We start from the raw sequence: 13,489 nt of genomic DNA, 5'->3' as shown, positions 1-13,489 counted from the left end.
TCGCCCCGCTCTCCCCGCCCCGCTCTCTCCGCGTCTCTCGCCCGCTCTCCCCGCGTCTCTCTCCGCGTCTCTCTCCGCGTCTCTCTCCGCGTCTCTCCCCGCGTCTCTCGCCCTGCGCTCTCCGCGTCTCTCTCCGCGTCTCTCCGCGTCTCTCTCCGCATCTCTCGTCCCGCTCTCTCTGCGTCTCTCGCCCCGCTCTCTCTGCGTCTCTCGCCCCGCTCCCCGCGTCTTGCCCCGCGTCTCTCGCCCCGCTCTCCCCGCGTCCTCTCGCCCCAGCACTCTGGCCCAGTGTTACTGTGAGGTTGCTCTGTCATCTTGTGCTGGGGGAGGAGCCGGGAATCTCTGAATTCAAACTCCAAACTAGGAATTGTTCTGTATGGGAGGCTGGCAGCCAGATACACACACACACACACACACACACACACACACACACACACACACACACACACACACACAAACACACACACACTGTACTGTATGCCTGGGTGCGAGGCTGGCAGCCAGATACACACACACACACACACACACACACTGTACTGTATGCCTGGGTGCGAGGCTGGCAGCCAGATACACACACACTGTACTGTATGCCTGGGTGCGAGGCTGGCAGCCAGACACGCATACATACACACACACACACACACACACACACACACACTGTACTGTATGCCTGGGTGCGAGGCTGGCAGCCAGATACACACACACTGTACTGTATGCCTGGGTGCGAGGCTGGCAGCCAGACACGCATACATACACACACACACACACACACACACACACACACACACACACACACACACACACACACACACACACACACACACACACTATACTGTATGCCTGGGTGGGAGGCTGGCAGCCAGACACACATACACACACACATATACACATACTGTACTGTATACCTGATGTGACGGTGAGGGGGTACCCAGGCCATTAATAAAGGTATTTGTCCCGGCTGGGTGCCCCTGAGCCCTATTGGGGAATTGTGATTGTCAGCTCTTCAACCAAATCATGGCATGTAACTGCATTGGTAATAAAGATGTATGTGTATATTTTTACTGTTCCAGGAGTGCCAACCAGCGGGGATGTGCAGGGCGTGAGTTTCAGGGGTGCCAACCAGCGGGGATGTGCAGGGCGTGAGTTTCAGGGGTGCCAACCAGCGGAGATGTGCAGGGCGTGAGTTTCAGGGGTGCCAACCAGCGGAGATGTGCAGGGCGTGAGTTTCAGGGGTGCCAACCAGCGGAGATGTGCAGGGCGTGAGTTTCAGGGGTGCCAACCAGCGGAGATGTGCAGGGCGTGAGTTTCAGGGGTGCCAACCAGCGGAGATGTGCAGGGCGTGAGTTTCAGGAGTGCCAACCAGCGGGGATGTGCAGGGCGTGAGTTTCAGGGGTGCCAACCAGCGGAGATGTGCAGGGCGTGAGTTTCAGGGGTGATTTTACGGTAACATTTTGTCAGGGTGAGTTTGGGTAGAAGGGGGCCAGTGTTACGTGCTACCCCGAAACATGTACTCGGGAATCCCCCCAGATTCCTGAGGACATGAGGAACACAGACAACCGAATAAAATCCTACATAGAAAGCAGTTTGCAGCTCACCGCCAAATCTCCCTGCTTCAGCACAGACCAGAGCAGTAAGACTGGGCAGGGAATTGAATTACATTCAAAAGTATATGCCCCAGAACCCCGGTGCATCTCCCGCCAGGTATAAGCTGGCGAGAGTTATGTGTTTAAGTTAAAGTGTATCATATGGCAAGGTTTCTCTGTATAAGTGGAAAAGAAAATGGGTTTAAAAGTACCCAAGGTTTATATTTTTATTAAAGTAAGGTGCAGAGGAAGTCATTCAGTATGGATAAAAATCCATTTGCATGGGAAACAGGGGCTACTCCGCCCTCTCAGGATATGGAGGTGTTAACCATTTGTTAGCATACGGGGGGGGGGGGGGGGAAGAGAATTTCAATAAGCCATCCTGGCAAATGGCTGCTCGGCCCAGACTGAGCGGCGCCAGGTAGAGGGGCCAGGCCTAATATGCTAAGCGGCCAAGGTGCAAAGTTTGCACACGCCCAGAGCAGAGTGAGACGCCCCTCAGCCAGGTTTGGAAAGTATTTCCAACTCCGTGATAGGGGGAAGGAATTATTCCCACAGAGTAGATTGGCTGCACGGGTTAAGTATAGGACTGTTTAGTGCATAAGAAACCCTGCAGCCCACGGGGAAGCAGTTCCATCACGTAACAAGATTCACCATGCAGTGAAAGATCCATCCTGTAACCAGACTTAACAGCGTAACTAGTTAGTGTATTTTTCGTTGTAATTTTAAATCAAGCTGTGTATGTTCATTCTGTAAATAAATTGCAATTTATTTTATCTCTTGCTTTGCTCAATCAAAGGATCCGGGTTTTTTGGTGTTAAAAGCGCTGGTCTCCCATGACAATGGGTGTGAGGCTGGCAGCCAGATACACATACACGCATACTGTACTGTATGTCTGGGTGCGAGGCTGGCAGCCAGACACACACACACACACACACACACACACACACACACACACACACACACACACACACACACACACACACACACACACACACACACACACACACTGTACTGTATGCCTGGGTGTGAGGCTGACAGCCAGACACATACACACATACAGTACTGTATGCCTGGGTGCGAGGCTGGCAGCCAGACACATACACATACACACATACTGTACTGTATGTCTGGGTGCGAGGCTGGCAGCCAGACACATACACACACACACATACACACATACTGTACTGTATGCCTGGGTGTGAGGCTGGCAGCCAGACACATACACACATACTGTACTGTATGCCTGGGTGTGAGGCTGGCAGCCAGACACATACACACATACTGTACTGTATGCCTGGGTGTGAGGCTGGCAGCCAGACACATACACACATACAGTACTGTATGCCTGGGTGCCCGCTGGATGAGAGGCTGGCAGCCAGACACACATACTTACTGTACTGTATGCCTGGGTGCGAGGCTGGCAGCCAGACATACACACATATACACACACATACATACTGTGCTGTATGCCTGGGTGCGAGGCTGGCAGCCACACACACATACTTACTGTACTGTATGCCTGGGTGCGAGGCTGGAAGCCAGACATACACACATATACACACACATACATACTGTGCTGTATGCCTGGGTGCGAGGCTGGCAGCTAGACACATACACACACACATACTGTGCTGTATGCCTGGGTGCCTGTTGGGTGGGAGGCTGGCAGCCAGACACATGCACACACACGCGCATACACACACACACACACACACACACACATACTGTACTGTATGTGAGACTGGCAGCTAGATACACATACACACGTACTGTATGCACTGGTGCCCGCTGGGTATGAGGCTGGCAGCCATATACACACACACACACACACATGCGCATACACACACATACATACTGTACTGTATGCCTGGGTGCGAGACTGGCAGCCAGACACACACACATACACACACATACACACACATACACACACATACTCACACATACTGTACTGTATGCCTGGGTGCGAGGCTGGCAGCCAGACACACAAACACACACACATATACACACATATACACACACATACATACTGTACTGTATGCCTGGGTGCCCGTTGGGTGGGAGGCTGGCAGCCAGACACATGCACACACGCGCATACACACACACACACACACACATACTGTAGTGTATGCGAGACTGGCAGCTAGATACACATACACACATACTGTACTGTATGCACTGGTGCTCTCTGGGTATGAGGCTGGCAGCCATATATACACACACACACACACACACACACACACACACACACACACACACACATACATATATACATACACATCCATACATCCACACACACTACCTTTACTCATTCGCACACAGTGTTAACTTTTTATTCCCTTACACACACGACCTCTCACACACTGTCACACTCGCGCATTCACACACACTGTCACACTCGCGCGCGCACACACACAGCTTACCTCTCGTTCTCACAGTCTGAGAGGCACGCATGCTCCCACCACTTTCTGTCTCTGTCACACAGAAGTGAAGTCCCCAGCCTGCCTCTGCACTGACTCTACCGCACCCAGATCAGGTCACTGAGTTTACTGCCTGGGGGGGGTGATTGTGGGGTGGAGGGGGGAGAGTGATTGTGGGGAGGGGGGGGAGAGTGATTGTGGGGGAGAGTGATTGTGGGGAGGAGGGGGGGAGAGTGATTGTGGGGAGGAGTGGGGGAGAGTGATTGTGGGGAGGAGGGGGAGAGTGATTGTGGGGAGGAGGGGGGAGAGTGATTGTGGGGAGGAGTGGGGAGAGTGATTGTGGGGAGGAGTGGGGGAGAGTGATTGTGGGGAGGAGGGGGGAGAGTGATTGTGGGGAGGAGGGGGAGAGTGATTGTGGGGAGGAGTGGGGGAGAGTGATTGTGGGGAGGAGAGGGAGAGTGATTGTGGGGAGGAGGGGGGAGAGTGATTGCGGGGAGGAGGGGGAGAGTGATTGTGGGGAGGAGTGGGGGAGAGTGATTGTGGGGAGGAGGGGGGAGAGTGATTGTGGGGAGGAGGGGGGAGAGTGATTGTGGGGAGGAGGGGGGAGAGTGATTGTGGGGAGGAGGGGGGAGAGTGATTGTGGGGAGGAGGGGGGAGAGTGATTGTGGGGAGGAGGGGGGAGAGTGATTGTGGGGAGGAGGGGGGAGAGTGATTGTGGGGAGGAGGGGGAGAGAGTGATTGTAGGGAGAGTGGTTGTGGGGAGGAGGGGGAGAGAGTGATTGTGGGGAGAGTGATTGTGGGGAGGAGTGGGGGAGAGTGATTGTGGAGAGGAGTGGGGGAGAGTGATTGTGGGGAGGAGGGGGAGAGAGTGATTGTGGGGAGGAGGCGGAGAGAGTGATTGTGGGGAGGAGGGGGAGAGAGAGAGTGATTTGTGGGGAGGGGGAGAGAGTGAATTGTGGGGAGGGGGAGAGAGAGTGATTTGTGGGGAGGGGGAGAGAGAGTGATTTGTGGGGAGGGGGAGAGAGAGTGATTTGTGGGGAGGGGGGGAGAGAGTGATTGTGGGGAGAGAGCGATTGTGGGGAGGGGGAAAGTGATTATGGGGAGGGGTGGGGGGAGCGAGAGAGAGAGTGATTTGTGGGGAGTGGGAGAGAGAGAGATTGATTGTGGGGAGGGGGAGAGAGAGAGATTGTGGAGGAGGGAGGGGGAGAGAGGGATTTTGGGGTGGAGGGTGGGAGAGAGGGATTGTGGGGAGGGGGGGGGGAAGAGTATAGAAGGGGAATGCTTTTTTTTCTCATTGGAGCAATGTTCTGCACCTCTCCAGCACTGAATGGGTTAGCCTCTGGGAGCTTGCTGGGGCCAATTTTATGATAATAATGCAATGTATACATGGGGTTAAATCCAGAGGCAAGATGTGTGTGTGTGTGTGTGTGTGTGTGTGTGTGTGTGTACACACACACACACGCGCGCGCATTGCATTCTGTAAGTCCGCACTCAGCGTATTACATCTCCCTTTAAGCCTTTATCATTTTGGGAAAACGCGCCGGGGAATTTCTAGTTATGGAAAAGTTGTTTTTTTAATCTCTTTTTTCTTTTCTTCTTTCTTCCCCTGTCAGGGCAGTGAAAGGGTTAATAATATCCGGTGTAGCGGAGAAATCCTGATATTGTGTCTGCGCTGTTTCTGGGTGTTTTCAGTGAGACATAACCGCCGCGTGTCTCCGCGTGTCCCTGCGTGTCCCTGCGTGTCTCCGCGTGTCTCCGCGTGTCCCTGCGTGTCTCCGCGTGTCCCTGCGTGTCTCCGCGTGTTCCCGCGTGTCCCTGCGTGTCCCTGCGTGTCCCTGCGTGTCCCTGCGTGTCTCCGCGTGTCCCTGCGTGTCCCTGCGTGTCTCCGCGTGTCCCTGCGTGTCCCTGCGTGTCTCCGCGTGTCCCTGCGTGTCTCCGCGTGTCTCCGCGTGTCCCCGCGTGTCTCTGCGTGTCTCTGCGTGTCTCCGCGTGTCTCCGCGTGTCCCCGCGTGTCCCTGCGTGTCTCCGCGTGTCTCCGCGTGTCCCCGCGTGTCTCCGCGTGTCTCCGCGTGTCACCGCGTGTCTCCGCGTGTCCCCGCGTGTCTCCGCGTGTCCCCGCGTGTCTCCGCGTGTCCCTGCGTGTCTCCGCGTGTCCCTGCGTGTCTCCGAGTGTCCCTGCGTGTCCCTGCGTGTCCCTGCGTGTCCCTGCGTGTCTCCGCGTGTTCCCGCGTGTCCCTGCGTGTTCGAGCCTGTGACCTGTAATATTGCAATGCTCGGCCTCTCTGGCAGTAAGGAGGATCCCAGCTAGTAATGTGTGTATCACTTACAGGAGCCGTGTATCATTGTGTGCGTGCAACGTGTGTGTGTGTGTGTGTGTGTGTGTGTGTGTGTGTTTGTATCATTCTGTTACTGTCTTTTATAAATAGCTGTGTATATATGGGAGCTATATATAGCGGTGTCTATATGGGAGCTATATATAGCTGTGTATATATGGGAGCTATATATAGCTGTGTATATATGGGAGCTATATATAGCTGTGTATATATGGGAGCTATATATAGCTGTGTATATATGGGAGCTATATATAGCTGTGTATATATGGGAGCTATATATAGCTGTGTATATATGGGAGCTATATATAGCTGTGTATATATGGGAGCTATATATAGCTGTGTATATATGGGAGCTATATATAGCTGTGTATATATGGGAGCTGTGTGCCCGTGGGTTATCAGGATCCTGTCTACGCACAAATATTGGGTTATCCCCCCTCGTATTTTTAGCCATGTTCCCCTCCCGAGTGCCCTGCGATGCTCAGCTTCCTTCAGCAGCAGCGGGGTTAATGGCAGCTTCCCGGTAAAGTCATACTTCCGAATTAAACTAAAGTAACACCCGGCACCCCCCCGATTTCCACTAACAGGTACAGCGAGGGCAGCCGGTGCCACCGTCATTTGGGGAAACCGCTGCCGTGTTTCCGAGCGTTCGGGCCCTGCGCTGACACTTTCCGTGTGCGGCAGCGCGGTTAGACCGGAAACACTCGCGGTTATTATTAGTATCTGCGTTTCATTCTGTTCCCCGTGCACGTGGTGGAATAATACCCCCGCCGGGGTATCGCCCTGCGTGCAGTGCGCGGGTCTGGGAGCCGCGAGGGCGAGCTAGTCAGTGAGTTCGCACAATGCCGCCTTCTGCGTGTGGCACCTAGGTCGTGGGGGGGGGGGGGGGGCAACTCCAGTCCTCAATGGCCACCAATAGGTCAGGATTTTGGGATATCCCTACTTCAGCGCAGGTGGCTCAATTAGTGGCTCAGTCGGATTGAGCCACTTGTGGTGATGAGCCACGTCTGCTGAAGCGGGCACTGATTGAGCCACCTGTGCTGAAGCAGGGACTGATTGAGCCACCTGTGCTGAAGCAGGGACTGATTGAGCCACCGGTGCTGAAGCGGGGACTGATTGGGCCACCTTTGCTGAAGCAGGGATATCCTGAAGACCTGACCTGTTGATAGCCCTTGAGGACGGGAGTTAACCACCCCTTACCCAGCCACAGACGCCCCACGTCCTAATGAGGGCGCTTGGCATTGTGCTGCAGGAAATGCGTGTCACCAACTCGCTTCCTGTTGATTCCTCTGTAAGAAAAGACCTTTAACCTGTGTCCTTTTGGGCTGTTCTTGGCAGGGACCCAGTGGGGCATTAGAGAGGCGGGAGGAGAACATCCCAGGACCCTGTGACAGGCAACACAAACAGGGGCGCGAGAAGAATGCCCCTTTAACCAATGCGTTGTCGGCCCCTCCGGTAGCCAGTGATCGTACCCACATAACCCCATGTAGATCAGGCACCAAAATTAGATTGTAAGCTCTTCAGACAAGGTCCCGGCTGGTGCTATATAACATTCTGAATACATATTTGTGTATTTCTGCCTGTGTATGTCTCACCCCCTCACTTTTCACACCTCTCCCCCCCTCACTTCCCTCATTCTCTCCCGCCACCCATCGCTCCCCTCATTCTCTCCCCCCTCCTCATTCTCTCCCCCCCACCCACCGCTCCCCTCATTCTCTCCCCCCACCCACTGCTCCCCCTCATTCTCCCCCCTCCTCTCTCCTCATTCTCTCCCCCCACCCACTGCTCCCCTCATTCTCTCCCCCCTCCTCTCTCCTCATTCTCTCCCCCCACCCACCGCACCCTCATTCTCTCCTCCCCACCCACTGCTCCCCTCAGTCTCTCCCCCCCACCCACCACTCACCTCAGTCTCTCCCCCCACCCACTACTCCCTTCACCCACTGCTCCCCTCAGTCTCTCCCCCTCCCACTACTCCCTTTACCCACTGCTCCCCTCAGTCTCTCCCCCCTCCCACTACTCCCTTCACCCACTGCTCCCCTCAGTCCTCTCCCCCCACCCACTACTCCCTTCACCCACTGCTCCCCTTAGTCTCTCCCCCCCACCCACTACTCCCTTCACCCACTGCTCCCTCATTCTCTCCCCCCTCCCACTGCTCCCCTCATTCTCTACCCCCCACCCCCAGGATTAATGTGTGAGATATCCGTGCACCCATGCGTGTGAGAGATAGCTGTGCGCCCTACCGTGTGAGAGATAGCTGTGCGCCCTACCGTGTGAGAGATAGCCGTGCGCTCCACCGTGTGAGAGATAGCCGTGCGCCCTACCGTGTGAGAGATAGCCGTGCGCTCCACCGTGTGAGAGATACCCGTGCGCTCCACCGTGTGAGAGATAGCCGTGCGCCCATGCATGTGAGAGATAGCCGTGCGCCCCACCGTGTGAGAGATAGCCGTGCGCTCCACCGTGTGAGGAGATAGCCGTGCGCCCTACCGTGTGAGAGATAGCCGTGCGCTCCACCGTGTGAGAGATAGCCGTGCGCCCTACCGTGTGAGAGATAGCCGTGCGCCCTACCGTGTGAGAGATAGCCGTGCGCCCTACCGTGTGAGAGATAGCCGTGCGCCCTACCGTGTGAGAGATAGCCGTGCGACCCACCGTGTGAGAGATAGCCGTGCGCTCTACCGGATGAGAGATAGCCGTGCGCCCTACCGGGTGAGAGATAGCCGTGCGCTCCACCGTGTGAGAGATAGCCGTGCGCCCTACCGTGTGAGAGATAGCCGTGCGCCCCACCGTGTGAGAGATAGCCGTGCGCCCTACCGTGGGAGAGATAGCCGTGCACCCTACCGTGTGAGAGATAGCCGTGCGCCCATGCATGTGAGAGATAGCCGTGCGCCCCACCGTGTGAGAGAGAGCCGTGCGCTCCACCGTGTGAGAGATAGCCGTGCGCCCTACCGTGTGAGAGATAGCCGTGCGCCCTACCGTGTGAGAGATAGCCGTGCGCCCTACCGTGTGAGAGATAGCCGTGCGCCCTACCGTGTGAGAGATAGCCGTGCGCCCATGCAATGTGAGAGATAGCCGTGCGCCCCACCGTGTGAGAGAGAGCCGTGCGCTCCACCGTGTGAGAGATAGCCGTGCGCCCTACCGTGTGAGAGATAGCCGTGCGACCCACCGTGTGAGAGATAGCCGTGCGCCCTACCGTGTGAGAGAGAGCCGTGCGCCCCACCGTGTGAGAGATAGCCGTGCGCCCCACCGTGGGAGAGATAGCCGTGCGCTCTACCGGGTGAGAGATAGCCGTGCGCCCTACCGTGTGAGAGATAGCCGTGCGACCCACCGTGTGAGAGATAGCCGTGCGCCCCACCGTGTGAGAGATAGCCGTGCGCCCCACCGTGTGAGAGATAGCCGTGCGCCCCACCGTGTGAGAGATAGCCGTGCGACCCACCGTGTGAGAGATAGCCGTGCGCCCCACCGTGTGAGAGATAGACGTGCGCCCCACCGTGTGAGAGATAGACGTGCGCCCCACCGTGTGAGAGATAGCCGTGCGCTCTACCGGATGAGAGATAGCCGTGCGCCCTACCGGGTGAAGGCGGGCTGCATGTAATTAACCCTTTCGTGTCTGAGAACGGCGGCGGCGTATTGCAGCTGGATATATTGCCCCTTTTACGCCTTGAACGGTGGCACGTATGGAATCTGCATATATTAACCCTTTCAGTACTGGGCAGACACGCCGCGTATTGCGCCAACTCCTGTCCTCATGGGCCACCAACGGGTCCGGTTTTAAAGAAATATCCCTGCTTCAGCATAGGTGCTGAGCCACTGGTTGAGCCTCCTGTGCTGAAGCAGGGATATCCCTAATACCTAGCCTGTTGGTGGCCCTTGAGGACTGCAGCTGGTCACCCCTGCGCTAGCTATATTAACCCCTCAGAGCTGGGGAGGCCTGTGAGCTGGGTGCGTCTCCGGACGAGATAAAAGGCTGTTCCCATTGTGCCGGGGCCTGGTCATTAGGCGCCTCCGGCGGCGCGGCTCCCAGCGAGGGATTCTGCCGCGTATCAGCAGATGAAAAGAGGCGCGGGATCATTAGCATAAGAAACACAAAGGCAGCCCCCCCCCCCATGCCACTTCTTACACCTACATCAAAGGCCATCCGCCACTACCAACACCTGTGACCCGGGGGAAGGGTTCACCCCCCCTCCCCCCCTCCCTGCGTCCCTGCAGAGCATTGCTCAATAAGCGCCTGGGTGTTCTGGTCTCGGATACCCCGTGCAGAGCATCGCCTCGGTAACGGTACAAGCCAGCATGGCAGAACATCGCTCTGATAACACCCGGGGTGATGGCTGCAGCACGTTGCACCTTTCATCTGTTCAGTGTTGGGTAGCGTGCAGAGTATTGCTCCAGTGTAACCCGGACCTGGTTTCAGGGGTACATATGTAACTAGAGCAGGGGCGGACAACTCCTGTCCCCAAGGGCCATCCACAGGTCTTCAGGATATCCCTGCTTCAGCACAGGTGGTGAAGTCTTTGACTGAGCCTCTGATTGAGGCACCTGTGCTGAAGCAGGGATATCCTGAAAACCTGACCTGTTTGTGGCCCTTGAGGACTGGAGTTGGCCGCCCCTGGGTTAGAGGGTTATCTGCTTCAGGCTGGCCGTTTTTAACATGTTGGTTTCTGCACCAACAGCCGCCTCCGCCTGCGCCTCCGCCTGCGCGCCTCCCCCCATCTCTGCGAGGCCTCCATGGATATCTTTTTCAAACCGACACTTCCGGAGGAAGCCGGCGCCCCCCTCCCTCGGAGCCCTGCCGCCCCCCGGCCCTGCGCCGCTGCAGCGTGGTCATCACCACTGGCAAAGCGCGCCGCCGGTCCAGCACCGGCCAGGCGTCGTCCTCCCTCAGCATGCAGCGCCGCTGCTCCGTGGCCCAGACGCAGGCTCTGGCACTCTGCCCGGGCGCCACCGGCCGCGCAACGCAGAGGGAGGGGCAGGACCGGCGGAGGTCGAGCACCCCCACCCCAGGACTGAGCGCCCGTTTCGCGGTGCAGAAGAGGCGCCGGGGGATGCTGCACTCTCTCGACCGTCAGCTCTTGGGACCGTCCATGCTGCTGGCCAGTCTGATCCCCATGAAGAAGACGGCGGGGTGGGGAGGAGAGAGTTCGGAGGTCGAAGAGGGGGGAGGGGCCTCGGAGGAAGGAGGGTCTCTGCAGGCTGGTGTCGCCGGCCCAAGCGGCACGTTTAGTGGCCCTGGGGAAGGGTCTGACCCTCAGGCCCCGTCCATCACTTCTACCAACAGCCACCGCACACTGTACGCAAGGCGCTGTCTATACAGGGGGCGGGGTGTGTACGGATGGGCCCATGAGCTATAACTTAGGGGTGCTCAGCTGCAGTCCTCAAGCCCCCACCCGTCCCCCCACCAACAGGTCAGGTTTTCAGGACATCCCAGCTTCAGCACAGGTGGCTCAGTCGAAGTTTGAGCCACCTGTGCTGAAGCAGGGATATGCTGAAAACCTGACCTGTTGGAGGGGCTTGAGGACTGTAGTCGAGCACCCCGAAGTTATAACACCGGAGGCATCTATTACACACACACACACACACACACACACACACACACACACACACACACACACACACACACACACACACACACACACACACACACACACACACACACACACACACACGTCGACACACACACACACACACACACGTCGACGCACACACACACACACACACACACACGTCGACGCACACACACACACACACACACACACGTCGACGCACACACACACACACACACACACGTCGACGCACGTGCTACTTCGTAAGACACTTTCTAGAACTGCATGGTAAATGGGACCGTTGCATCCTGTTCACGTGGCTGAGCTGTACGCTGTCTTCTGGTAGCACTGTTTAGGAAGCATGGCCCTCAAACCTTCTGTTTTATACTGTATACCACTTCTACTGAGCGTCTGTTCCACGTATGCACTTTTTAACGGGAAGACGTACACTTTGTTCTACAGTCTCTTAATCCTAGTGATGGTAACCCTACTCCTGCAGATGCTTAGCTTGCGGGACATCCCATGAGAAGGCACTAAGCCCTGCAGATCGCCTTCCACCCTCACCCCGGCGACACCTCAGTGTGGAGGAGCCACATGTGCGCGTTTGTATACACGTGCCCTCCATTCTGTGTTCATGACGCCCAGATCCCCACGTATGTTACAGTTGCATTGGGACTCGCACATGCTTCCTGCGTGCCACTGTGCACGCGTGTCTTTACACGGGGGCCGGTGAGCGGGTGTAACCGACGCGTGTCTTTTACACGGGGGCCGGTGAGCGGGTGTAACCGCCCTCCTGGCGATATCCCCAGAACGGGGTGTTTATGTTGGCTGGGGTTGTCTCTCCTGGCAGGATCCGCGAGCACCTGTGTAATATCTCACGTGGGGGAGGGAAGACCTCTCGCTTCTCCCCCTTACTTGGCATTGGCGAGCTGCATCTCACATCTCGCTCCCCCCTCATCTCGCTCCCCCCTCATCTCACATCTCACGTGGGGGAGGGAAGACCTCTCACTTCTCCCCCTTACTTGGCATTGGCGAGCTGCATCTCTCATCTCTATCCCCCTCATCTCTTATCTCACTCCCCCTCATCTCTCATCTCTATCCCCCTCATCTCCCACCTCACTCCCCCTCATCTCCCACCTCACTCCCCCCTCACCTCCCATCTCACTCCCCCCTCACCTCCCCCCTCACCTCCCATCTCACTCCCCCCTCACCTCCCATCTCACTCCCCCCCTCACCTCCCATCTCACTCCCCCCTCACCTCCCATCTCCCGTCTCACTCCCCCCTCATCTCCTGTCTCACTCCCCCCTCATCTCCCGTCTCACTCCCCCCTCATCTTCCGTCGCACTCACCCCTCACCTCCCGTCTCACTCCCCCCTCACCTCCCGTCTCCCGTCCACTCTCCCCCCTCACCTCCCGTCTCCCGTCTCACTCCCCCCTCACCTCCCGTCTCCCGTCTCACTCCCCCCTCATCTCCCGTCTCACTCCCCCTCACCTCCCGTCTCCCGTCTCACTCCCCCCTCATCTCCCGTCTCCCCCCTCATCTCCCGTCTCACTCCCCCCCTCACCTCCCGTCTCCCGTCTCACTCCCCCCTCACCTCCCGTCTCACTCCCCCCCCTC

The 13,489-nt window shown here is 57.1% G+C and overlaps 1 protein-coding gene across 9 annotated transcripts in view; it reads left to right on the top strand.

Annotated features, from left to right (window-relative positions):
* Positions 1-13,489, top strand: part of DGKZ (diacylglycerol kinase zeta) — a 65,526-nt gene that overhangs the window by 35,751 nt on the left and 16,286 nt on the right. The window contains exons 1-2 of one of the 9 annotated variants that reach the window (XM_075567505.1): positions 3,857-4,119; positions 11,001-11,617. The exons of 5 other annotated variants lie outside the window; for them this stretch is intronic. In XM_075567505.1, the coding sequence (XP_075423620.1) occupies positions 11,214-11,617 (404 nt within the window). In that variant the 5' untranslated portion in view covers positions 3,857-4,119; positions 11,001-11,213. Of the gene's footprint in view, positions 1-3,856; positions 4,120-11,000; positions 11,618-13,489 lie in introns of those variants that run through there. 3 more of the 9 variants (XM_075567504.1, XM_075567507.1, XM_075567506.1) reach the window with 3 other exon arrangements.

This window comes from Ascaphus truei, chromosome 12, assembly GCF_040206685.1.
Source record: "Ascaphus truei isolate aAscTru1 chromosome 12, aAscTru1.hap1, whole genome shotgun sequence".
NCBI lineage: Eukaryota > Metazoa > Chordata > Amphibia > Anura > Ascaphidae > Ascaphus > Ascaphus truei.
Note: the sequence above shows the minus strand (reverse complement) of the source record. Positions and strands in the feature narration are given on the sequence as shown.